The sequence below is a fragment of the Primulina tabacum genome, chromosome 3, assembly GCF_025594145.1.
Source record: "Primulina tabacum isolate GXHZ01 chromosome 3, ASM2559414v2, whole genome shotgun sequence".
Classification (NCBI taxonomy): Eukaryota; Viridiplantae; Streptophyta; class Magnoliopsida; order Lamiales; family Gesneriaceae; genus Primulina; species Primulina tabacum.
The window spans coordinates 42,068,557-42,094,018 of record NC_134552.1 but is presented as its reverse complement, the minus strand read 5'-3'; the positions used below and the strand labels follow the sequence as shown (position 1 = coordinate 42,094,018).

The 25,462-nt window shown below is 37.6% G+C and overlaps 3 protein-coding genes and 2 long non-coding RNA genes across 5 annotated transcripts; all 5 read left to right on the top strand.

Annotated features, from left to right (window-relative positions):
* Window positions 1-1,292: 1,292 nt before the first annotated feature.
* Window positions 1,293-1,780, top strand: LOC142539135 (uncharacterized). Its single transcript, XR_012818832.1, has 2 exons — window positions 1,293-1,436; window positions 1,640-1,780. It is a non-coding gene; the product is annotated as an uncharacterized LOC142539135 (long non-coding RNA).
* A 16,368-nt stretch (window positions 1,781-18,148) lies between these two features.
* LOC142539134 (uncharacterized) lies at window positions 18,149-24,303 on the top strand. The gene is made up of 3 exons (XR_012818831.1): window positions 18,149-18,314; window positions 18,399-18,503; window positions 24,226-24,303. It is a non-coding gene; the product is annotated as an uncharacterized LOC142539134 (long non-coding RNA).
* On the top strand, window positions 21,456-22,170 carry LOC142538249 (uncharacterized). The gene is made up of 2 exons (XM_075643610.1): window positions 21,456-21,818; window positions 21,887-22,170. The coding sequence occupies exons 1-2, from the start codon at window positions 21,456-21,458 to the stop codon at window positions 22,103-22,105; spliced, it is 582 nt and encodes a 193-aa protein (XP_075499725.1). The 3' UTR covers window positions 22,106-22,170.
* LOC142538247 (uncharacterized) lies at window positions 22,192-22,838 on the top strand. Its single transcript, XM_075643609.1, has 3 exons — window positions 22,192-22,262; window positions 22,340-22,462; window positions 22,551-22,838. The coding sequence occupies exons 1-3, from the start codon at window positions 22,200-22,202 to the stop codon at window positions 22,836-22,838; spliced, it is 474 nt and encodes a 157-aa protein (XP_075499724.1). The 5' UTR covers window positions 22,192-22,199.
* LOC142538246 (uncharacterized) lies at window positions 22,998-24,120 on the top strand. The gene is made up of 4 exons (XM_075643608.1): window positions 22,998-23,282; window positions 23,387-23,652; window positions 23,767-23,943; window positions 24,009-24,120. Exons 1-4 carry the CDS (start codon window positions 23,109-23,111, stop codon window positions 24,118-24,120), a joined length of 729 nt encoding a protein of 242 aa, XP_075499723.1. The 5' UTR covers window positions 22,998-23,108.
* Window positions 24,304-25,462: the final 1,159 nt, after the last annotated feature.

Genomic DNA, 25,462 nt, shown 5'->3' with positions numbered 1-25,462 from the left:
GTATATAATATTAGACATATTTAAATAATTATGTATATCATATCATATTATTATAATGATGTGTCATAAGATATTTTATTTAAAAATCTTATAGACTTTTATACTTGTCGTATCCCTTACCGGGAGTGTAGGATGTCGTCTTAACATCCTCCCAGGATTTATAACAAGTTTTTGAAAAATTTATTTTTATTATTAAATAATAACATTATATTATATATTAAAATATATACACAATAAATAAATAACAGTAAAATAAATATTATTACTTTTGTTACCTTTTTCTTCTGTTTGGAGCTTGGAAAAAGATGGATGACTTTTAGAGCTTCGTGCTGATAACGTGTTGTGAAAAAGTAAAAATTTATGGTAAAAAGTAAAAATCTCAAACTCTCAAAATTTATCAAACTACATACTTTATAATATTTTTCTCTCTACTCAATTGTGATTTTCTTCACAAATGAGAGATCTATTTATAGGAAATCTTTACAAATAATCCAAAAATAAAATACATCATTACCTACATCATCACACACTAATTTTCAATATTTACAACTCTTATTTTCAACATTCAAATATTCAACATTCAAATATTCAATACACACATTTTAAATATATTTTTCAACAATATGCACTATATAATTGTTATGTTATTTTTTATTTAATAAAATTATAATTATATCTTTTGTTAAAAAATGTTTTCAAATTCATCTAATTATCTTGATTTTTTGAACTAAAATGAACTCATATGATAAAACAAAATATTGCGATTTAAATAGTTATTAATAGCGAAACCAGCCATAAAAATTTTTGCTTCCAATTTTATAAAATATACAATTTTAGCTTTTATTATAAAAAATAAAAATAGAAAGAGGAAATGAACATGGAGAGCCAAAATTCAAACACAATATAGATCTTGAAAGACCTTTTTGGATTTGATTATGGAATTTTACTTTAAAAAAGATGCTCAGCTTTAAGGTAACAAATGAAACATAAGTCTCACTTTCTTGCCCCTTTCGCTTTCCTATACAAATTAACGTGCCTTTTACTGTACATTAAGAAAAATAACCCGCATGCGGGAATATACATATATATATGCAAAATTTTATATGTATAATGAATGTTTCAAATTAAGTTACAAAATATATTTGAATTGACAAAATTATCCTTATATTTTATTTAGAAAACAGTTCCAAAATATATTAAGGATAATATTGTCATTTCGAATGTACTTTGTAACTCAACTTGTAATTTCCATTATACAATGTTGCATAACCTTATATATATATAGACACACACACATATTGTACGTTGTGTGTAAGTATATATGTATGTGGAAAATTTATGCGTGCTTGACAAATTTTCTCGGAATCCCGACTATATATATATACACAAGTATTACACGCACAGATACAAACAAGCATCATCTATACAACTTTAAGGTAACTAAGAAAACCTTTCTATGATCGTTATGTGATTTTTCGTGGTCGTATTTGTAATGTATAGTATATTGATTATCATGTTGAAAATCAAAATGATGCTGTTTCTGGAAAAATGTAAGGATAATTCTTCGGTTAATGTATGGGATTCGTTGTTTGATTTTGATCTTGATCCGGGAGGAATTCATTTCAAGCAGTGTTTTCAGAATTGAGGATGATGAATGCAATGCATTTGTATTTCGTATACGTGCAGCAATGGGGAATCAAGAACTCCTGGTCCGATTGCCGTAGACTTTTGCCTGGCTTCGTTTGTATCTGTATATTCAATATTAATGAGTTTATTTTTATATTTATTTGTCTGTTTTTTGTTTTTGTTTTGTTTTATTTTGTTTTGTTTTTTTTTGATTTAGCAGTGATTCCTGTAATATTCGTAACGCATATAATTAGTACTGGTGCTGATAAAAGCCTTATCCGAGGGCTATTAAATTGCGAGCTTTAATTTGATTTTTAAAAGAGATAGATATTCGTTTTTATATATTGGCGTAATTAGACTGGATGCTTTGAGACATCAAATTATAAATCCATGATATAAACCAATCATTCGCTTAAATTACGTATTTGGATACCATATGATTGTATGAGCTTGAAATTCCCTCTATTATTTTGAAATTATTTGATAACTTTTGGAAGTTATAACTTATATCTTCTTATATAAAAGATAAGGCAATCATAATAACTGTTTTAGTGGACACCTAAAAAATATAATTCCATATTTATTTTTCTTACTCACTATTTCACTAAAATTATCCTCAAGTCATTCCATATTTTACAAGAAAAAACTTTTTAAACAAACTTTATTTTTAAATTGAACAACTGTTCTAAATCGAAAACACTTCATGTTAATTGTTTATTATAGTTTGATCAACATAAAAAAAAATAACACACACAAGGCGTGTGTATCTTTCAATAATAATATAGATGATACGTACGTAGGTAAATGATTTGATCGATAAATTATTGTAATATTCTTTTTATGCATCATTCCTTGTACCCTATAGGCTATAAATTAATATCGTGTTTAGTCGAAATAATATAAAACTCAAATTTTTCTTCTTCCACTATTAAATTATTATCAAATGATACAAGTTTGTATTGAAGACGCATTATATGCTAGCAAATCTAGTAAAAAAATTGCTTAGCTTTAAGTATATCTACCGAAATATATATCATATTGAATGAAAACAATATTGAACACATTTGCTTTACGTATATTAATATATCTGGGCAAAAACAAATAAAAGAAAGATTGTGTGCATTCCCCTTTATGAGATGTATTGCATAATAATAAAAACAGTAGGGACAAACAAAATCACAATTCAAAATTTTGTTGACGAGAGAAGTGTCGTATATATATTATATCACAACCAACTTTGTAATGTTCAGAAATTTTAACTACGCAACCTCAAAACATGCAATCTAGGGTTTTACTTTAAATAGGCATTTAATAATTTTTATGCATTTAAGTCATAAATATTGCATGATTAGGGTTTATTTCACGATTATTTTTTTAAGTTTTGTGTATTAAAATTTTAAGTTGCATTTTGTGGTCAAACAAGTAACAGTGACGGGGATAATCAGGAAAAATATTTTTATTGAATGATTAATTTTAATTAATTAATATGAAGTGTTTTAAGGATTTTTTGTGAAAATGGTCCTTGGTAGGTATTTTTACTCGTTGGGTCGTATTTTTCATTGGTACGTAAAATTTCAAATAAGTGAACTTTTTAAGGGTTCGAGCAATATTTTTAAAAAGTACCTAAACAAAATATTTTTTGGGTGTGTTATTGGACTTGATGGGTTGGTATTAATGCCTAACAGGCTCAAAACCTTTTACTTTTTAATTAGGGACCATTAGTGCTTTGTAATCCATTTAAACTCTACCTAAATCAACCCTAACCCTAATCTCATTAAGTACCCCCCCCCCCCCCCCCTCCATCAGCAGCCCCTCTCCTTCGACTTTTACAGAATAAACCAGCAACCCATCAGTTTCCCTCCATTAAATTCAAGCAAGCTTCCTCCCCGCTCCTCCGGTGCTTCTCCGACGCGCGTATCTTCAAGTTTATAAGCATAAACTCGATAAGGCACGCCTCACGTCTTTCTTTTCTCATCATTCACTCCATATGTAGGCTAATGTGTGTGAGTGTACATAGGGAATATAGATCTTGCATGCTTTGTTGTTTATGCATCGGTTTTTCATGGATTTGTACATACTCTTTTATGAAAACTCATGTTTTCTTGCATGATTGTGTAAGGGGGCTGCCAAACTACATGTTAGGGGTTGTACATGTCGTGTAAGATGCGAATCAAGGTGCTGGTGTCGAGGGTTACAAGGTTTAAATGGAGGACGAAGATATGCTCCTAGGCGGTATAGGGTTTTCGAACCTTATTGGTGAAGGGTAGGGTAGGCTAGGCTCTGCGAGGGCTGAACCAGGCCAAGGTGTGATCCAAGAGGGTCCAACCGAGGTCTAGGGGAGGTCCATAACCAGTTGGTATCGGCTAGGAAGGAGGTTGAATGGTTAAGGGTCGGTTGTGCTTCGAGTGGGGCACGGCCGTGCATGTTCTTGGTGCTTCCAGTGCTGCGCTTGCATGGGGATGAGTTCTAGGCTTAGTTTGGTCCAATAGGGTCCTAATGTGGGCCAGGAAGAGTTGGTCCAAGGCTGGTCCGAGCCTGTAGAGCCTAGGGTCGATTGCAAGCTTAGTGTACTAGGGTTTTCAAAATGTTTTGCGCGGAAAATTCCAGAAACATTTGGCCTTATTTTTGTGGGTCATAGTGGGCTGGGACGTGTGGTTTTACGGCTGGTTGGGTAGTTTTAATACATGATTCGAGTTGGGAAAAATTTGATTTCGTTTCGCGTTGATTCGGTTTAAAACCGGGACCCCTGGTCCAAGTTTTAAAACGAATCGTGTTAGTTTTGATACGGGATCGAGTTTACGTCTAAGAGATACTTTAAATATTTTTTGATGTGTTTTAAGGAGTTTGGTAAGCTTCGGGTCGAAATTGTGAGGTTCAGGGGTAAAATGGTCATTTTGGGTTTCTAGGGGCAAAATGGTCATTTTGCACTGGTGTTGAGTTTTTAGTCCTGGCTGCGCCCTGAGCACAAATTTGTCATGATTTAAATGTTTTTGTTATCTAGAATACGAATTTTTATGTAAACATGAAAAATACGCTGCATGCTTAGTTTTGAGAAAAATTTACGGATATGCATGATTTATTAAGTCATGAATATGATAATATGTTTTGAAGGATGGGATTTGGTTGTGACTAATACGATGACACGATGACACGATGACATGTAAGGTCAGGACTCAGCCGACGGGTAATGTTGTCGCTGATGTCCCCGTCGCCGGGTACTGCGGTTACACGTAGATGGATCCATCGACTGACATGATAATACTAAAATCACAACTTATGAACTGAATTCAATTAAAAAAAAATGTATACGTATATGATGATATGATGAGACTTGTTTTGTCACGTTATTCTATTTTACGACACGTTTACATTTATGCTTTTAAGTTCATCAAATGTATTTTATTACGTTATTTTTCACTGTTGTGTTCTATTTATATGTAGTTATTATAACTGTGGGGACCCGGAGGCTTATTCATTTCTTAATCATCTTTAGAGATAATTAGATCGATTAAATAAACAGGGTCTAAATTTTTTTTTAAATACAAATGCGGAAACGTAATGTAATCAATATGATATACCTATCAAAAGTAAAGTACATGTCTTGTACTCAATACATTAAAATCAAACTAGGTTTCAACTACTACATATCAAGTGCTGAAGCCTATCTACTTCTGATCTGGATCTCCACGCTAACTTGTCCTCTCTCATTCTCTTCTCGACCCTAATCCTGTCCCACCTGTTGTCATGCACACATACAAACACAACAACAACCGGATAACTCTGGTGAGAATATAATCCCAGTATAAACAATATAAACATGCAATCATATAAAAACATATATAAAAGCAACTAACAGTTATCAATAACATGTATCAAATCCGAAAACATGAATGATGTAAAACTGTAAATAAACTCGTGACTCGTCATCTCAGACTCGACTCATTTCTAATCTAGGGATCCCGGTTCCTGGACATTGTCTCATATATCGAATCTCAGCGATAGGAATAAATCAATTCCTAAGCAAACATCAATATAAACCAAACATCCAGTGTCTTGGCATATCCTGTAACGACAATGGGCTATCCCGATCTTGGTCTCCCTCGTGGGCCTTGTCCCATCTTGGGTTCCCTCTGGGGCCTTTTCCCTCACGGGCTTTTCCATGCATCATTACTCATAGGACTCTCCACACCAGGTTGGTGGAGTGATACCTCCCCAAGTCTCGAACCCATGACCTCCTGGCATAAGTACAATAGCTCAACTGGTACCAAGTCTCTTTGAACTATGTACTTATGCCAGGAGGTCATGGGTTCGAGACTTGGGGAGGTATCACTCCACCAACCTGGTGTGGAGAGTCCTATGAGTAATGATGCATGAGAAAGCCCGAGAGGGAAAAGGCCCCAGAGGGAACCCAAGATGGGACAAGGCCCCCGAGTGAGCCCAAGATCGGGATAGCCCATGGTCGTTACAATAAAAGGCGCCTTTTATTGTAACGACCCTTTAGAGGCCCAGTGGACCGCCCATACGGCCCACTGCCCCGATCGACCCAAGGCTATCCCGATCTTGGGCTCCCTCAAAGGGGCCTTTTTCCTCACGGGCTTTCCATAGGCGTCGTACGGGTTACTAGCTCAATTGGTACCAGGACTCTTGATATCAATGTACTTATCCTATAAGTCATGGGATCGAGTCCTGGAGAGGCGAAAGAAACCCCTTGGTAGGGAGGGGGAGATCATATGAGTAACCCGTACGACGCCTATGGAAAGCCCGTGAGGGAAAAGGCCCCTTTGAGGGAGCCCAAGATAGGGATAGCCTTGGGTCGATCGGGGCAGTGGGCCGTATGGGCGGTCCACTGGGCCTGTAATGGGTCTTTACATATCCGCCACAGGCTTGGCATATCCTGCCAATGACTAGGCATCTCCACCCATGACTCAATACACGCTTTGCTATAAATCAATAGAATAAGCATCTCAATCTCAAACAATGCAACATATCGAGGCAATGACAATAAAAATGTGATTTTGGGAAACTCAAGTTAAATCAAACTCGAGTTGTGCAATCCCGGATCAACATTGATTTATTCCTTTCTTTTCTGTCAATCTGACTCTGTCGAAGTCTCGGATTCAAATCCTGTCAATATCAATCTTGCAATGACAATATCGAGGAGTATAATAACAATACGCCACTAAATCAATACTGGATATAATCAGAACTAGATCAAATTCTGTTTCAACGGCATAACGGCACAATCTCAATATACCCATCGATACAATATCAATCAGATATTAATTCCACAACTCATGATCAATCACCGTATAAATCTGATATCAAACTCAATCAAATCAACTATGAAAATCATAACAATTTCATACGGTATCTGTTCTTCAATCCGATTTCGATTATACGATGTCTACTATGTCAAGAACACCATATATGAATCATATTCGATTCTTTCAATATCGTATTTTCAAAACATAAAAAGACGTAATAAAACTTACGTCCAGTTGAAGTTCTCGTCGATAGAAACACAGCACTGAAGTCGGATTGAAATTCTGACGGACGGATCTTGCACAAACTTCAAATTCCTAAAATAAAAGGCGTAAGGATTTCTGGCAATTCTCTGAAGCCTTCTTTTCGTTCCTTCTTGTTTCTTACTGAAAAAATTGATACAACATATATATATCTTGCATGGTGAGGGGCAAGTGGCTTCATCTATGCACTGGACGTCTCGCGCATATGCGCGACCCTCCTCGGCGCATATGCGCGAGACATTCTGTATCGGCGCGTGTAGTCTCGGCAGCTCGCGCATATGCACGCCATCACCCGGCGCATATGCGCGAGGTTCTTTGCAACTCTCTGCCATACTCGCGCATATGCGCGAGGTTTTCTGCCTACCTCGCGCATATGCGCTCTGTCCGATCGCGCATATGCGCGAGGGGTTCAGTCCTCGCACATAATTCGTGTCTTCGTTCGTCTTTCCCGGTCTGATCTTTTCCGTCTATAATCACATCAATTTATCAACAAATCAATTCAGATTACAATAATCAAAATATCGGGCATTACATTTCTCCCCCCCTAAGATACGATTTCATCCCCGAAATTACAAGCAATCAAATCATATCAGAAAGAAATGTATAACAGAAGCTAAATAAGAAGACTCACATCAGTGAAATAACTCTGGAAATCTATGTCTCATGTCTGATTCGGTTTCCCATGTAGCTTCTTCGATGCCATGACGACTCCACTGAACTTTCACAAGCGGAATAGTCTTCGTTCTGAGCTGATTTTCTTTACGATCGAGAATCTGAATCGGTTTCTCAAAGTAACTCAGGGTCTCGTCAAGTTCGGCCTCGTCTGGCTGAATGACATGTGAAGCATCGGAAAGATATTTCCTCAATAAAGAAACATGAAGGACATCATGTATTCCCGATAAAGAAGGCGGTAACGCGAGTCGATAGGTACGATCTCCTATCTTCTCGAGAATCTCATACGGCCCAATATAACGTGGAGACAATTTCCCTTTCTTGACAAATCTGACAACTCCTCTGAAAGGTGAAATCTTCAAGAATAATCGGTCTCCTGCCTCAAATACCAACGGTCTACGTTGAACATTGGCATATTAGGCCTGTCTGTCTTGAGCTGCCTTCATCCTCTTCTGAATCAGTTTCACTTTTTCTGTCATATCTCTGATCATATCAGGTCCAATCTCAGGAACCTCAGAGATATCATCCCAATAAATCTGGGATCTGCACTTCTTACCATACAACGCTTCAAACGGTGCCATCTCAATACTCGTCTGATAGCTGTTGTTGTACGAAAACTCACAAAGTAGCAAAGAATCTTGACAACTAGTGCTAAACTCAAGCACTACAGCTCTAAGCATATCCTCCAGTGTCTCGACATTCCGCTCTGACTGTCCGTCAGTCTGTGGATGATATGCGGTACTCTGATGTAACTTCGTACCTAGAGCCTGCTGTAAACTCTGCCAAAAGTGCGAAGTAAACCGAGGATCACGGTCTGATACAATCGACTTCGGCACTCCGTGCAATCTGACCACTTCTTTGACATAAATCTCTGCCATCTGGTCATGTCGGTACGTCATCTTGTACGGAATAAAACATGCTGATTTGGTCAATCTGTCAATCACAACCCGAAATCGCATCACAACCTCGGGAGGATCTCGGTAGCTTTGTTACAAAATCCATGGAAATGTGATGCCATTTCCATTCAGGAATAGATAAGCTCTATAACAGTTCTCCTGGTTTCTTTCTTTCGGCCTTCACCTGTTGGCAATTCAGACATTTGGATACAAATTCAGCAATATCAGTTTTCATCTGTTTCCACCAAAATTTTCTTTTCAAATCATTATACATCTTTCTGCCACCAGGATGAATACTGAATCGACTACTGTGCGCTTCTGACAATATCTGTCGTTTCAACTCTGAAACATCTGGCACAACAAGACGATTATTCACATACAACACATTGTCACGAACCTGGTATTCTGACCGATGCCCTGCTCTGACCATCAATATCGAATTCTGAACGTTCTGATCAACTTTCTGAGTCGCTTTAATTCTCAAAATCAGCTATGGTTTGACTTGAACAGCATATAATCTCAGCGGTCTACAATCTATCTCAAATGCTAATCCGGACAAATAGCAATCTTCAATCATTTTCGAAACACCAATCGTGGATAAGGATAAAGAACATACCTTTCGACTCAGTGCATCGGCTGCTGCATTGGATTTCCCCGGATAGTACTTGATTTCACAATCAAAATCCTTCAATAAATCAAGCCATCTTCGTTGCCTCATATTCACCTCTGACTGAGAAAACAGATATTTCAAGCTTTTATGATCAGAATAGATCTCAAACTTCTCACCATATAGGTAATGTCGTCATATCTTCAGTGCAAAATATGATGGTTGCCAATTCAAGATCATGAATTGGGTAGCGAGACTCATGTGGCTTCAGTTGTCTCGAGGCATAAGCAATCACATGTCCCCGCTGCATCAAAACACAACCCAATCCTCTGTGAGAAGCATCACAATAAACCACAAAATCACCAGTACCTGATGGAATAGTCAAGATCGGAGCACTGGTCAATCTTTTCTTCAATTCAAGAAAACTGGACTCACAGTCTTCAGACCAAACAAATGGTGCATTCTTCTGAGTCAACTGAGTAATTGGTTTAGCAATACCCGAGAAATCTTTAATAAATCGACGATAATATCCTGCTAAACCCATAAAACTGCGTATCTCTGGTACAGATGCCGGTCTCGGCCAACTGATCACATCCTCAACCTTGCTAGGATCAACAGAAATTCTGTCTCCAGATATAATGTGACCCAGAAATACAACCTGTCTCAGTCAAAACTCGCATTTCAAAAGTTTAGCATATAATATCTCAGCTCTCAGAGTTCTCAACACAATCCTCAAATGCTCAGCATGATCAATCATATTCTTCGAATAAATCAATATATCATCAATAAAAATAATCACAAAATCATCAAGATATCTCTGAAATACACTGTTCATCAATCCTATGAATATAGCTGGAGCATTTGTTAAACTGAACGGCATGACAATATACTCATAATGTCCATACCTAGTTCTAAACGATGTCTTCGAGATATCAGAATCTCTGACCCTCAGCTGATGATATCCAGATCTCAGATCGATCTTGGAATATACTGAAGAACCCTGCAACTGATCAAATAAATCATCGATACGAGGCAAAGGGTATTTGTTCTTTACCGTAGCCTTGGTTAGTTGCCGGTAGTCAATGCAGAGTCTCATTGAACCGTCCTTCTTCCTTACAAACAGTACTGGAGCGCCCCAAGGAGAAACATTCGGTCTGATGTAACCCTTGGCCAGTAAATCTTCCAACTGCTCTTTCAACTCTTTCAATTCGATTGGTGCCAGGAAGCTCTAGAAATCGGAACTGTACCTAGTACCAATTCAATACTGAAGTCTATCTCTCGAATCGGAGGCAAACCCGGAATCTCATCTGGGAAGACATCAGCAAACTCACAGACCACTGGCAAATAAGCCAATGATGGGCTTGATTTCAGTAAATCAACTGAATAGACAAGGAATCCCTCCGCTCTTTTCTGTAATAATCAAGTCATAGATAATGCAGATATCAAAGGAATTCTTGATCTAGAACCCTTACCGCAAAATTTCCATTCTTCAGCCATGTCAGGTCTGAATCTCACAATCTTATGGAAACAATCAACGGTAGCTCTGTACTTGGTCAGCATATCAATACCGATAATACAATCAAAATCAGACAACCCAAATACAATAAAGTCTAACTCAATCTCATGCCCATGATACTGTAGTACACAATGTTTCATAGACTTCACTGATATCAAACCTATCCCCAAAGTAGAAGAGACAGACACTACAGTAGATAAAGACTCAACAGGCAATGCATGACTCAATGCAAATCGTTCAGATATAAATGTATGAGAAGAAACTGTATCTATCAATACATAAGCAGGGTAACCACATAAAGAACAGTTACCTACAACAACATCATCTGGTGCTTCCTGGGCCTGTTCCTCTGTCAAAGCAAATAGTTTGGCCTGCTGTCTAGGAGGCTGGCTAACTGTCTGGCTACCTCCTGGCTTCTGCTGTGACTGGAGTAGTAGTCGGTGGTGGCTGGAACGAATGAACATGCAGATGATCGTCTATCTATCTGAGCCACTGATCCAGATGACTCTGCTCCCTTGGGATCCCTGGGAACTTCGCTGTGGACAAACTTTGGCAAAGTGTCCCTGCTGTCTGCAGATACGGCAACTACCAATCACTCCCTGGCATTGCTCGGTCGGATGTCTCCCTCCGCAAGTTCTGCAATAAACCCCGGTATAACTCTGGCTCTGTCGGGAGCCACTGGAGCCAGAAGAACTGCTGTCAAACTTCTTAAACTGTTTTCCTCTGGCTTTCAGAAAATCTTTCTTTCCACCACTGCTGCTGCCACTCTCAAATCTGGGAGGTGGTTGCTGTGGTCTCGGTGCTGGAGGAACAAACGAAGCTCCTTTCTGTTTCATCAGACCAGCTTCTGTGCCTTTGGCTCTATTCAAGGCATCAGCAAAGTTATTCGGTCGCCCGGTGTTCAGCAATGTAAAGATCTCGGGATTCAATCCATTGATAAACTGATCGGCAACGGCTTCGTTATTCTCAGCCACGTGTGGAGCAAATCGTAGAAATAGTAGAGAACTTGGCCACATACTTCTCTATGTTCAACCGACCCTGTCTCAGATTGGCAAACTCTGCCCCTTTGTCTTTCCTGTACGACACTGGGAAAAATCTCTGATAAAACTCAGCTTTAAAGACATTCCAGTGATATTCGTACCTCGATGCTCCAACGCTCTCTTTGTCGTGAGCCACCAGTTCTTTGCAACTTCATGCAACTGGTGCCCAATTAATCGGACTCGGCGCTCATCTGTATAATCCGAGGAATCAAACAGCATCTCAATATCATCTAACCAACACTCACAGTCAAGTGAAGTCTCTGTTCCTTTCAGGGTTGGCGGTTTAAACGACTAAAATCTCTTCAGTAGTGTTTCCATCGGTGTTGCTGTCACATCCATCGGATTCGCAGAAGTACTACCCTGTTCTGGTACTCTTCGAGGAGGCATATCTCATTATCAAAGGGTTAGCAACCAAATATAGCAAACCTATTTCAGTCCTCCTCTGATCATCTTACTGCTGATCAAGAATCGATTCTGATTTATTCTCAATAATACACGTTACCAATCAAATCAGATAGTCAAGTAAACATGTATTATATAAAGAAGTAACACATGCTAGCATTCAAAAGCAAGGAAGAAAACTCAATCTACCCCGCTCACTAGCTTCTATCTCATTCTAAAGTATCTACTGCTCTGATACCACCTGCTGTGGGGACCCGAAGGCTAATTCATTTCTTAATCATCTTTAGGGATAATTAAATCGATTAAATACACAGGATCTAATTTTTTTTTTAAATACAAATGCGGAAACGTAATGTAATCAATATGATATACATATCAAAAGTAAAGTACATGTCTTGTACTCAATACATTAAAATCAAACTAGGTTTCAACTACTATATATCAAGTGCTGAAGCCTATCTAATTCTGATCCGGATCTCCACGCTAACTTGCCCTATCTCATTCTCTTCTTGACCCTGATCCTGTCCCACCTGTTGTCATGCACACATACAAACACAACAACAGCCGGATAACTCCGGTGAGAATATAATCCCAGTATAAACAATGTAAACATGCAATCATATAAAAACATATATAAAAGCATCTAACAGTTATCAATAACATGTATCAAATCCGAAAACATGAATGATGTAAAACTGTAAATAAACTCGTGAGTCATCATCTCAGACTCGACTCATTTCTAATTTAGGGATCCCGGTTCCGGGACATTGTCTCATATATCGAATCTCAGCGATAGGAATAAATCAATTCCTAAGCAAACATCAATATAAACCAAACATGCCAGTGTCTTGGCATATCCGCCAAAGACTTGGCATATCCTGCCAATGACTAGGCATCTCCGCCCATGACTCAATACACGCTTTGCTATAAATCAATAGAATAAGCATCTCAATCTCAGACATTGCAACATCTCGAGGCAATGACAATTAAGTATGTGATTTTGGGAAACTCGAGTTAAATCAAACTCGAGTTGTGCAATCCCGGATCAACATTGATTTATACCTTTCTTTTCTAGTCAATCTGACTCTGTGGAAGTCTCGGATTCAAAGCCTGTCAATATAAATCTGGCAATGACAATATCGAGGAGTATAATATCAATACGCCACTAAATCAATACTGGATATAATCAGAACTAGATCAAATTCTGTTTCAACGGCATAACAGCACAATCTCAATATACCCATCGATACAATATCAATCAGATATTAATTCCACAATTCATGATCAATCACAGTACAAATCTGATATCAATCTCAATCAAATCAACTCTGAAAATTATAACAATTTCATACGGTATCTGTTCTTCAATCCGGTTTCGATTATACGATGTCTACTGTGTCAAGAACACCATATATGAATCATATTCGATTCTTTCAAAATCGTATTTTCAAAACATAAAAAAATGTAATAAAACTGATGTCCAGTTGAAGTTCTCCTTGATAGAAATACAGCACTGAAGTCGGATTGAAATTCTGACGGACGGATCTTGCACAAACTTCAAATTCCTAAAATAAAAGGCGTAAGGATTTCTGGCAATTCTCGGAAGCATTCTTTTCGTCCCTTCTTGTTTCTTGATGAAAGAATTGATACAACATATATATATCTTGCATGATGAGGGGCAAGTGGCTTCATCTATGCACTGCACGTCTCGCGCGTATGCGCGAGACATTCTGTCTCGGCGCGTGTAGTCTCGGCAGCTCGCGCATATGCGCGCCATCACCCGGTGCATATGCGCGAGGTTCTTTGCAACTCTCTGCCATACTCGCGCATATGCGCGAGGTTCTTTGCCTTCCTTGCGCATATGCGCCCTGTCCGGTCGCGCATATGCGCAAGGGGTTCAGTCCTCGCACATAATTCGTGTCTTCGTTCGTCTTTCCCGGTCTGATCTTTTCCGTCTATAATTACATCAATTTATCAACAAATCATTTTCAGATAACAATAATCAAAATCTCGGGTATACAGTAACGATACAGGTGTGTTTAGTCTTTAAACTCACTAGGCATGAATGATGTAGGTGAGTATGTTGACTGAGGGGGCTTGAGGTGCCGAAGCCTCAGTAGGAAGGGCTGGATGTGCGCACATGAACCCGAGGACCATATTTTTCCGCATATCATGTTTTTGAAGTTAGGAGTGGATATGAATATTTGATTACGTTTGTTTTTACATGTTGAGGATTTTTTCAAGTTTTTTACTTGTCTCTTATTTGCATGATTTTGAAACGTAAGTCTAGCTTTGTTGACTTGTATTTTATTTAAACAACAATATTTTATTGATTACAATTATTTTTAAAAGATGTATTTTTTTAGTCTTGCATGCATGCCTAGAGGTGATTTTCGAGATTTATAAAAAAAATGTAGCATTTTAAAATTAGTAGACGTTTCAGTTGGTATCAGAGCAAGGGTCCTGTATAGGGTTGTGCCACCACCGGCTTTTGTAGCTCAGTCATCAAGTCTCGAGTCTCTAAGTTTACATGTTTTAAATGTATTCACTGCTATCACCTGCATGATTACGTGATTTAATATTTTCAGTACAAGTTTAGCTGCTTTTATGACTTGAGGATAAAATGTTTTGAAAACTAGATTAAATTGTATGATGGGTTACGTTTAGAATTTGGACTGTATTCAAATATTATGAGTCCCAGATGCGCCCATAGCACTAATTGCCAGGATGATACTGCTGGAGGCAATAGAGACCACCCACCACCCACCACCGCCATTGGATGCAGCTACTTGAGTTCTCTAGGGCATGACTGCTTTTCCCCGACGACAGACTGATATATATGAGCAGTTTAGATGGCTAAACCCGAAGGAGTTCAGGGGTACCACTGATCCGTTTTTAGAAGAGGGATGGATCCGCTCATTGGAGCTCCACTTTCAGTACTTTGATATGAAACGTAAGTCTAGGTTTTTTGACTTATCTTTTATTTAAACAACAATATTTTATTCATTATGATTATTTTAAAAAAGATGTATTTTTTTAAGTTTTGCATGCATGCCTAGAAGGTGATTTTCGAGATTTATTAAAAAAATGTAGCATTTTAAAATTAGTAGACGTTTCAGTTGGTATCAGAGCAAGGTTCATCTATAGGGTTGTGCCACCGTCAGCTTCTGCAACTCAGTCACCAAGTCTCGAGTCTGTAAGTTTACATGTTTTAAATGTATTCAATTCTATCACCAGCATGATTATGTGATTTAATATTTCTAGCACATTTTTAGCTGATTTTATGATTTGAGGATAAAATGTTTTGAAAACTATATTAAATTGTATGATGGGTTACGTTTATAATTTGGAATGTATTCAAATATCATGACTCCCAGACACGCCCCTAGCACTGATCGCCAGGATGATACTGCTGGAGGCGATAGAGACCACCAACCACCCACCACCGCCATTGGATGCAGCTACTCGAGTTCTCGAGGGCATGGCTAGACTTCTGGAGCAGGCTTAGTAGGCTCCCCGACGACAGACTGATATATATGAGCAATTCAGACGGCTCAACCCAAAGGATTTCAGGGGTACCATTGATCCGTTTTTAGCAGAGGGATGGATCCTCTCATTGGAGCTTTGCTTTCAGTACATGGATATGAGGGATGGCGACCGGGTCAGGTGCGTCACGTATATGTTGAGAGATGATGCATCCCTTTGGTGGGAGGGAGCAGCGCAAGGGCTAAATTTGGCTACCCTCACTTGGGAGCAGTTCAAGGAAGTGTTCTACGACAAGTATTTCCAAACTGATGTTAGGGGTCGCCTGACAAGGGAGTTCATGAGTCTCCGCCAGGGGGACTCGAGGGTGGCAGAGTTTATACGGAAATTTTATAGGGATTGTTACTTTGTGCCCCTTATTGCTAGAGATGTTGCCCAAAATTTGAAGCATTTCATGGATGGCCTTAGGCCTACTTTGCACCGGGATGTGATGCTTATGAGACCGGCTAGTTACGATGAGGTGACTGGTTGTGATTTTTAGGCGGAGGAGGCCCTCCGAGATATTGACTCCAAGATAATGACGTCGAGATGCAGCGGAAGAGGCATCAGGCCCAGCCTAGCTCCCAATCACAGAAGAAGCAGTTTACAGGGCCACCGAGGCATCAGAAGCTCCGGGGACAGTATATGAGGCCAGGACAGCAGCGGTCGCCTCAGGAACCAGGGGCTCTAAAGCCGAAAGGAGGACCGCCGTGCAAATAGTACAATAAACTCCACTATGGAAAGTGCATGTGAGGGACTTTCATGTTCTTCATATTCAAGAAAGAGTGCCATAAAGCAGTTGCCTGCCCGAGGAATCAGGGCCCCACTACTGGCCGGGCCTACGTGATGCATGCCGAGGAGGCAGAAGCCGAGCCAGATTCTACATTGATCATCGGTAACCTTTAAGTTTAAAAGTTTCGTTTATTTACTACCTCGAATGCATGAATTATTATGTTTGTTGTTAAATTACTTTCGTGTGGAGAACCTAGAGTAAATTAGCACTAGTAGAAAAATCGGATTTTACTTCGACAAGCGTTCCTTCGGCAATAATAAATTACGAAGTAATAGATTACCAATAACTTCAGTAATAACACAAGCGAAGTAAAATAATATATTTTACTTCAGATGTTTAAAAACACAGGCTTCACTGTATTTTTTTATTTATTTTACTTCGGCATATCAATGTTGATGAAGTAAAAAATAAGGAAAATAAGTTCATATTGAAGTAAAAAGATGAACCGATAAGTTTAATTAATTTAATATCTATTATATCATATATCCTTCAGACGAGCTCATTTCGATCGATCCACATTTTCCTTCAAAATTAACCCTAATTTCTATCTTCTTCGCTTCGAACTGCGCCGCGCCGCCGCCATTCCACGCACCGCCGCCGCCGTTCCTTCACCGAGAGAGAAGAAGGCGGGACGAACAACACCACCACTACCACCACCGTTCCAAGCACCGAGAGGGAAGCTGCGACTGGAGATACACCACGTTCGCTTCGAACCACCAACACCACCGGCGTTCCACTCACCGAGAGGGAAGCAAAACACCACCACCACCACCACCGTTCAAAGCACTGAGACGGAAGAAGCGACTGAGATACACAACCGCCGTCCCCTGCGCCTTTGTTTCTTCTCCATTTTGACTGGAACGATATTGCTTTACCTGTGTTAGTCAGTCACCAGTTTCCCGAGGTATGGTATTGATTTGAACGATAATTGGTTAATTTCTTGTTTTCGCCTTGGTTGTCCGTCTCTGGGTTCCTAATTTTCGGCACATGTGAGAGTAATTCAAATCAAAGTTAATTAGGAACAATGTTGCTTTATTTTCATCAATAGGTAGTCTTCTTTCGTTTTTTTTTGCATTCGAGAAATTAAATTGAAAATGACATTATTAAATGTAATATTTTTATGTTTAGATCAAATTTATTGTTATATATTTCTGGTATTTTGCTGTATTGAAATGGATAAATCTTGGATTCACTCGGATAGAAGGTCAAAACAGTACGAGGAGGGTGTGGAACTGTTTATCAGAGGTTGTTTAGAGAATTCCCATATTGATCCCAATTTAATTCATTGTCCTTGTTGGAAATGTAAAAATCTTAAAAAAAGACCAGCTAAGTCCATTCGAGAGCATCTTTATTTCCATGTTTTTAGTCAAAATTGTGTGAATTGGATTTGGCACGGTGAGTCTGCTGAAAGTGACAAAGTAAATTGGAGCACCAACAAGGAGCCAATTGGTAACTATCACGGAGACTTTGAAGCCACTAATATGTGTGAGGCAGCATATGATAAATATACAGAAAACCCAGAAGCATTTATGGAATTTTTTCGAGGAAGCAGAGAAACCTTTGTATAATGGATGTAAGCGTTACACAAAGTTGAGTGCAATTGTGAAACTATACAACACCAAAGCAAAGCATGGGATGAGTGACGCTCTATTTTCCGATCTACTAATGGATTTTGGGGATATGCTACCAGATAATCACAACCTGCCAACCAAAATGTATGATGTAAAAAAGACATTGAGTTGTTTGGCGTTGAGTCACGAAAAGATTCATGCTTGTTCCAATGATTGCATTTTTTATAGGAAGCAATATAAAGACTGCGTAAACTGCCCTAAATGTGGCTTGTCACGGTGGAAGCTAACCAAGAAGAACGTTGAGAAGAAAGGTGTTCCTGCAAAGGTGTTGTGGTATTTCCCTCCCATACCAAGATTTAAGCGCATGTTTAAATCTCTACATACCTCCAAAAATTTAACATGGCATGCAGAAACCACAGGAGTTCCCGGTCAGTTACGTCATCCAGCTGATTCACCATCTTGGAAGTTGGTGGATCATATGTGGCCCGACTTTGAAAGTGAACCAAGAAATTTTCGCCTGGCACTTGCAGCTGATGGCATTAATCCTTATAGCAACCTTAGTAGTTGGTACAGTTGCTGGCCAATTATGTTGGTCACCTATAATCTGCCTCCAAACATGTGTATGAAGAGAAAATTCATCATGCTAACTATGCTCATTTCAGGACCTAAACAGCCATGAAACAATATAGATGTCTATCTTGATGTGTTAGTTGAAGATTTGCAACGATTGTGGGATGGAGTTGATGGTGTCTATGATGCTTAACGAAGACAATTTTCACTCTCAAAGCAGTCTTATTATGGACCATCAATGACTTTCCAGCCTATGGTAACCTTATTGGATGTACTACACATGGTTATTATGCATGCCCAGTATGCAAAGAAGATACTTGTGCAAAGCAATTGGAAAATGGGAAGAAAATTTCATTTGTTGGTCATATACGATTCCTACCACGGTTTCATCCATATCGGAGGCAAATGAAAGAGTTCGATGGTATGGAAGAACATAGAGAATCATCTACACCATTATCTGGGGTTGCTTTGTTTGACAAGCTTTCTGACATAAGGTGTGTTTTCGGAAAGAAGATTAGAGTGAAAGGTAAAAAGAGAAAGAATGCAAAGGACAATAATTTGGAAGATAGTAAAGAAGAAAAAGATTTTGGATCAACAGATTTCAGAAAATGTTGGAAAAAGAAATCAATTTTTTTCAATCTTCCTTATTGGAAACACCTGCATGTTAGGCATTGTCTTGATGTGATGCACATGGAGAAAAATGTCTTCGAATCTCTCATTAATACTTTGATGAATGTTAAAGGAAAAACCAAGGACAATGTGGCAGCTAGGTTGGACATGGTTCAAATGGGAGTTAGGACTGAATTGGCACCTAAATTTGGTGAAAAAAGAACATATCTTCCTCCTGCTGCATGCTCATTCACAAAAAAAGAAAAGTTACAAGTTTGTCAGTCGATAATGGATATAAAAGTCCCAGAAGGTTTCTCATCGAACCTGAAAAATCTTGTGTCCTTGTCTGAGTTGAAATTGATTGGCTTGAAATCTCATAATTGTCATGTTCTAATGCAGCATTTCCTGCCAATACTCATACGTGATGCGTTACCAAAACATGTTAGATATGCCATCATAAGATTATGCTTCTTCTTCAAAGATATTTGTTGCAAGGTGATAGATGTAGCCAAGTTAGATAAGCTGCAATCTGACTTGGTTGTTACACTCTGCTTATTGGAGCAGTATTTCCCCCCTTCTTTCTTCGATGTCATGCTTCACTTAATAGTTCATCTTGTTCGAGAAGTTTGATTATGTGGACCAGTGTACTTCCGGTGGATGTACCCGTTCGAAAGATCCATGAAGGTGCTTAAGAGTTATGTAGGCAGTCAAAAACATCCTGAAGGTTGCATTGTTCAGAGATATTCAGCCGAAGAAGCAATTGAGTTTTGTTCGGAATACCTAAATGACCATGATCCTATTGGGGTCCCTCAATCAAATCGCGATCCCAAATCAAACATTCATGGCTTCTTAGCATGCAAAACACCAATTATAGTGCCACAAGTTGACCTTCAACAAGCATATTTGACTGTGCTGGAAAATACAGAAGAAATATCTCCCTACATTATGTAAGTGTATTGCATTAATCAATAATTCTGCACCCATGTAATTGTCAATATTTAATATTCAACACAAATTGCTATATAAATATTTCCACAGTGAACATAAATATTTCCTGAAGTCAATGTTTCAGAAAAAAGAGTAAGATGAAAGGTGGATACAAGATGCTCACAATAAGAAGTTCATTGACTGGTTTCGTGCAAAGGTTAGGTGGATAAATCTGCTTTATGCATTTTGCGGTGAACAGTTTGTAGCTAGTATTTTAATCACCCTATTCTAATTGTATAAATGTCAGGTGGATGCTGAAATAGATAGCTGCAATGATGGAACAACATCAACATTGACATGGGTGGCTCATGGTCCACGTGGGCAAGTTATTAAGTATAGTAGTTACGTGATAAATGGCAATTTATACCAAACAAAGGCACGGGATGATGAGAGAGTTTGCCAAAACAGTGGGGTTTCTCTAGTTGCTAGCACTATGCTTGTCTGTAGTGCCAAAGATAAGAATCCCTTGATGACTGATGTGACTTTCTATAGAGTGATTGAAGAAATATGGGAGTTGGACTATCATCAATTTCAAGTTCCTCTTTTCAAGTGTGCAAAAGTTGCAAATGACAAAGGAGTAATCAACAATGATGAATGTGGATTCACCTTGGTCAATATGAACAAAATAGGGCACAAGAATGACTCATTTGTCCTTGCAAGTCAAGTCAATCAAGTCTTTTATATTGATGACCCATTACAAAAAGGGTGGTCAATTGTACTCCCTGTGCCAAATCGATGTTACGAGGGAGATGATGATGGTTGGACTAGTACTCCTGATTCTCGACCAATTGATGATGTTGATACTCATTGTATTCCGGCTCATGAAAGTTACTTTAGATCAGAAACTGAGGGTGGCTGGGAAACGAACAAGAAAAAATGATGTTTTTCACTTTTATGTCATGTTTTTTGTTATGCTATAAACATAACCTCATTGCTATTATTTATGTCAGGTTTCTACAATTCATGTTTATTATTTATGTTATTATTGTTTATGTTATTATTTACGTCATGTTTATACATGTCTTATTAGAATTATTGTTTATGTTATTTTAATGGTTAATGTTATTGTGTAGGTTTTAACATTGGATTCATTCATGTAAATATGTAGAAAAAAGCTCAATGGGTCGTAAAAAAAAGGAATCAAATGCTACAGTTGAGATGATACAAGGAGTACATGATGATAAACTAAATGAAGTTACTAATGCAGAGCACCCTATACTTACTGATGGAGAAGAACATCCTGTAGATGTGCAGAGGAACAAGCGAGGCCCTACATTGATGGGTAAACTAATTGATACTGCCAGATGGGGGAAAAAAGCAAAGATTGATTATGATGACATGGGGCGGCCAACATACAATGCAAATGGAAGGGCTTTACAATCATACATTGGTTCTATTGCTAGAGCCATGGTGCCAATCAATATAAAGTCATGGCCTGAAGTTCCAGAAAACATAAAACAAAAACTGTGGGAAGAGATCTCGGTAAGTACAAGCTTCAATTTGAATTTACAGTCATACTTGCACCTATAACTAATCTGTTTTTGTTGCAGAATGTCTTTGAACTAGCGCCACAAAGTGAGTCTGCTGTGATGAATTCAACATCTCAGAAGTGGCGAGATTTCAAAAACAAATTGACTAGTAGATTTTTTTGGCCGAACAAAGATAATCCTGAAAAGTTGATTTCTCCACCAAGTCAGTATCAACTCCCAATAGCAGATTGGAAAGCATTTCTGGATGCGAGACTGGATCCATCATGGGAGGTACTTTAATAATTGATATGTTTCCTCACGAATTTATTAAATTCAATACTTAACTAAGCCAACATAATGATGTAGGTTACTCATGAAAAAAAAACAACGGACCATGCATTGTAAATATCACCACAGAATGTCTCGCAAGGGTTACATCGGCTTGGAGGCTGAACTGGTAAGAAACAGAGCAATATATTTGTAATTTTTAGCATGTTCTTCATGTTATTAAACATATGAATTTTGAAATTGTAGCGGAACAAAAACTTGGTTGCTGAAGATGAGGAAGTTGATAGATCTGTGCTTTGGCGTAAAGCTCGAGAAGACAAATCTGGCAACATAACATGTTCGGAGACATCAGAAGTAGCTGAAAAAATTGTAAATGTTTAGTTTTATTCAATCTCCATATTGCCTAGATAAATAACACTGTAGTTTGTGAATTGATTTGTCATGTCTCCAATTGTAGGATGAAATGTTGGAAAAGAAAGGCAAAGGAGAGTTCAAATCTTCTGGAATGAATGACGTGTTAACCGCTGCCTTAGGAAGCCAAGAACACTATGGAAGGGTTCGAGGTGTGGGAGGTTTCGTAAAACCACAAGTATACTTTAAAACTCCAAGAAAGAAGAGAGAAACAATCTCAAAAGCTGTGATTGAAAATGTAAAAGCACAATCGGAGGAGACTAAAAGTTTGAAAGATGAATTGGAGATGCTGAGGTCTCAACTTGCTGCTGTGATTCCATTAATCAATGATTGATCTTCTGAGACTGTAGCATCAAACAAGTTCTCAGGAGTGAAAGACTCAAAATTGTCAGATGATGTGGAAGAAGTTTATGATTGCGGCACTTCAAATGCGAAGGTTGCATGTCTCTGAATTTAATGTCAATTAAATTCTATTCACCTCCATTTATAAAAATATATCATGTCTTTTTGTTCTTGAAAGGGGAAAAAATGTCACCTGGCTGTAAAAGAACGCGAAAACGTGGTGGATTATGGCACAATAATATCAGAAGGAGGTCCAAATGTTATGATTCACCATGTTCCACTTGGGGAAGAGAACTTCAAGGTATCTATTGATGTTGTCTTAGATGAAAAAGCACAGCTTCCGATCCCAATTAAGTTTGGACCAACAATCATCAATGATGCTGTTGGAGTCATTGTTGGTTGGCCTAAAGAGTTGGTTATTTTTCCAACGACAAAGGTACTTTAGGTTTTTATTTGACTTTGTGTTTGCAATTGTCAGATATGTTGCTCGAACAATGTTTTATTTTAAAATACTTGTATGAATAAAATTTTAAATTGTAGAGGAAGGGGAAACCTCAATCATTTGCGCTTGCGGATGTTCCTGGTCAGCGCGACAAGTTCAAAGAAATTGAAAAAACATTACCCATGTCGTGCAAGTATATCTACTCTCATGTTGTTAGATTGCTGAATGAATCGGATACCATATACATTGAGTTTGAGGACGCTATGTTTGGACATCCTAAAAGCATACGGTTGCTAAGAGAAGATATCTTACGCTTTATGGAGATGAGGGAGATAGGTGCCAGACAAATTTTAGTTTACATGGGGTATATATAATGTCTAACTTACAATATTTGTGCATTTATATAATATTTTTTGTGGTACTTGTTCATATTTTGAAAATTTTCTAAACGATATATTTGTGCATCTATATCTTGCAGTCACCTCTACAAATATTTGAAGGAAAAAGACAAGGCTGACTATTTTTCGTTTGTGGATCCCGGAAATATACCTACATGCTCGATTGGCATAGATGACCGTGACTTATCACAACATATTGCTGACCAGTTGGAATCAGTGTGTAGAGATAGCATCTGCCTCATCCCATACAACACTGGGTAAGATTTTAGTTATTTATAGATTTATACTTCATGATAGTCAATGCTGTAATTTCATTTTTCAGGTACAATTGGATCTTGACTATCGTCAACGAAGATAAGAATATGATATATTTATTGGATTCTACGTATAACAGGAACCGAGATGGTACATGGAAAACTATTGTGACAAAATAGGTAGTAACTTATGTTGATTTTGAATATATTAACTTATAAATATGCAAAAAAATAACTTCTTACTTTTTAAAATGTAGTGGGGTGAAGATGTACAATGCCTCGAAGGGTATTTCTAAAGGGCCAGGTTTTAAAATATTGATGGTATGTATCGTACTTATTTATGAATACATGAATTGATAGTGGTTATTAATTAGATTGTGATTGTTGCATTAACTTTTCAATTCCATTATAGGGTAATCTAAAACAAAGTGGTTCTGTTGAATGTGGTATTGTGTGATGAGGTACATGAAAGAGATAGTCGATTGCGATGATCCACAGTTGGAGAAGATGTTGAGTTTCTTCTTGGGATAAATTTGTTGATTCTTGGTTGCATGCTTCATTAATTGGTTTCTCAGTTTTGTGAAGTTCTCACACATGGCTGTTAGCATATCTGTAATTTTTTGTCATTATATCTCCATTGTTTTTTTATTTAATTGCCAACATATATGTAATATGTTCAGATTCCATAATTTAAATACTTTTTAAATATACATATGTCAATTTTATTTAAAATAGAAGAATATAATGTATTTTTTTTTAAATTTCAATTTGCAGGATGCATCAAGAACCAATTTTACAACCAATCTCAATATGAAGAGGTCAGAAGTGAATGGAGTGAATTAGTCTACTCCTATGTAAGTCCTTAAATGGATGATGTATGTTGGGATAAATATTTTGTTTGTCATTGTGGATTTTTGGATATACTTTTGGTTTTGTGGATATCTTTTTGGGTTATTTGTGGATTGATGAATATGTAATTGTGGATTCAGTGGATATTCATCATTTTGAGATGGATATTTTATGAACTTAATTATATTAGTGTACTAAGTCATATATTGAGAAGTCTTTTTTTAACAATTACTTCATCAAAATAAAAAATAATGAAGTGTAACAGATAAATTACTTCGTTGTTATTTGCAAATTGTGAAGTAACATAATATTAAATACTTCATCAATAAGAAATCAGACGAAGTGATAGAATTAATTTACTTCACCATTGTTCTATAAAAACTAAGTTGTTTTGCGCAATTACTTCACAAAATACAAATTATTGAAGTCTTTCGAACCACTTACTTCGTCACTAAATGTAAATTGTGAAGTAACATAATATAAAATACTTCAACAAATAGGATAAATGCTGAAGTTATAGTTTATATTTACTTCAACAAATAGGATGAATTGTGAAGTTGTTTGCGTCTATTACTTCACCAAAATACATAACTACGTAGTCTTTCAGATGAATTACTTCGTCACTCAATGTAAATTGTGAAGTAAAATATTATAAACTACTTCGCTAAATAAT

What these genes read in the sequence shown, in the direction of transcription:
- LOC142538246 (XM_075643608.1), top strand. Translation starts at nt 23,109, where the DNA reads ATGATTCACCATGTTCCACTTGGGGAAGAGAACTTCAAGGTATCTATT. An exon ending in CAAATTTTAGTTTACATGGG is followed by an intron (nt 23,653 to 23,766) that starts GTATATATAATG and finishes TATATCTTGCAG; the next exon opens with TCACCTCTACAAATATTTGA. An exon ending in CTCATCCCATACAACACTGG is followed by an intron (nt 23,944 to 24,008) that starts GTAAGATTTTAG and finishes TTCATTTTTCAG; the next exon opens with GTACAATTGGATCTTGACTA.
- LOC142538247 (XM_075643609.1), top strand. Translation starts at nt 22,200, where the DNA reads ATGCATTGTAAATATCACCACAGAATGTCTCGCAAGGGTTACATCGGC. An exon ending in TCGGCTTGGAGGCTGAACTG is followed by an intron (nt 22,263 to 22,339) that starts GTAAGAAACAGA and finishes TTGAAATTGTAG; the next exon opens with CGGAACAAAAACTTGGTTGC. An exon ending in CAGAAGTAGCTGAAAAAATT is followed by an intron (nt 22,463 to 22,550) that starts GTAAATGTTTAG and finishes CTCCAATTGTAG; the next exon opens with GATGAAATGTTGGAAAAGAA.
- LOC142538249 (XM_075643610.1), top strand. Translation starts at nt 21,456, where the DNA reads ATGGGTCGTAAAAAAAAGGAATCAAATGCTACAGTTGAGATGATACAA. An exon ending in AACTGTGGGAAGAGATCTCG is followed by an intron (nt 21,819 to 21,886) that starts GTAAGTACAAGC and finishes TTTTTGTTGCAG; the next exon opens with AATGTCTTTGAACTAGCGCC.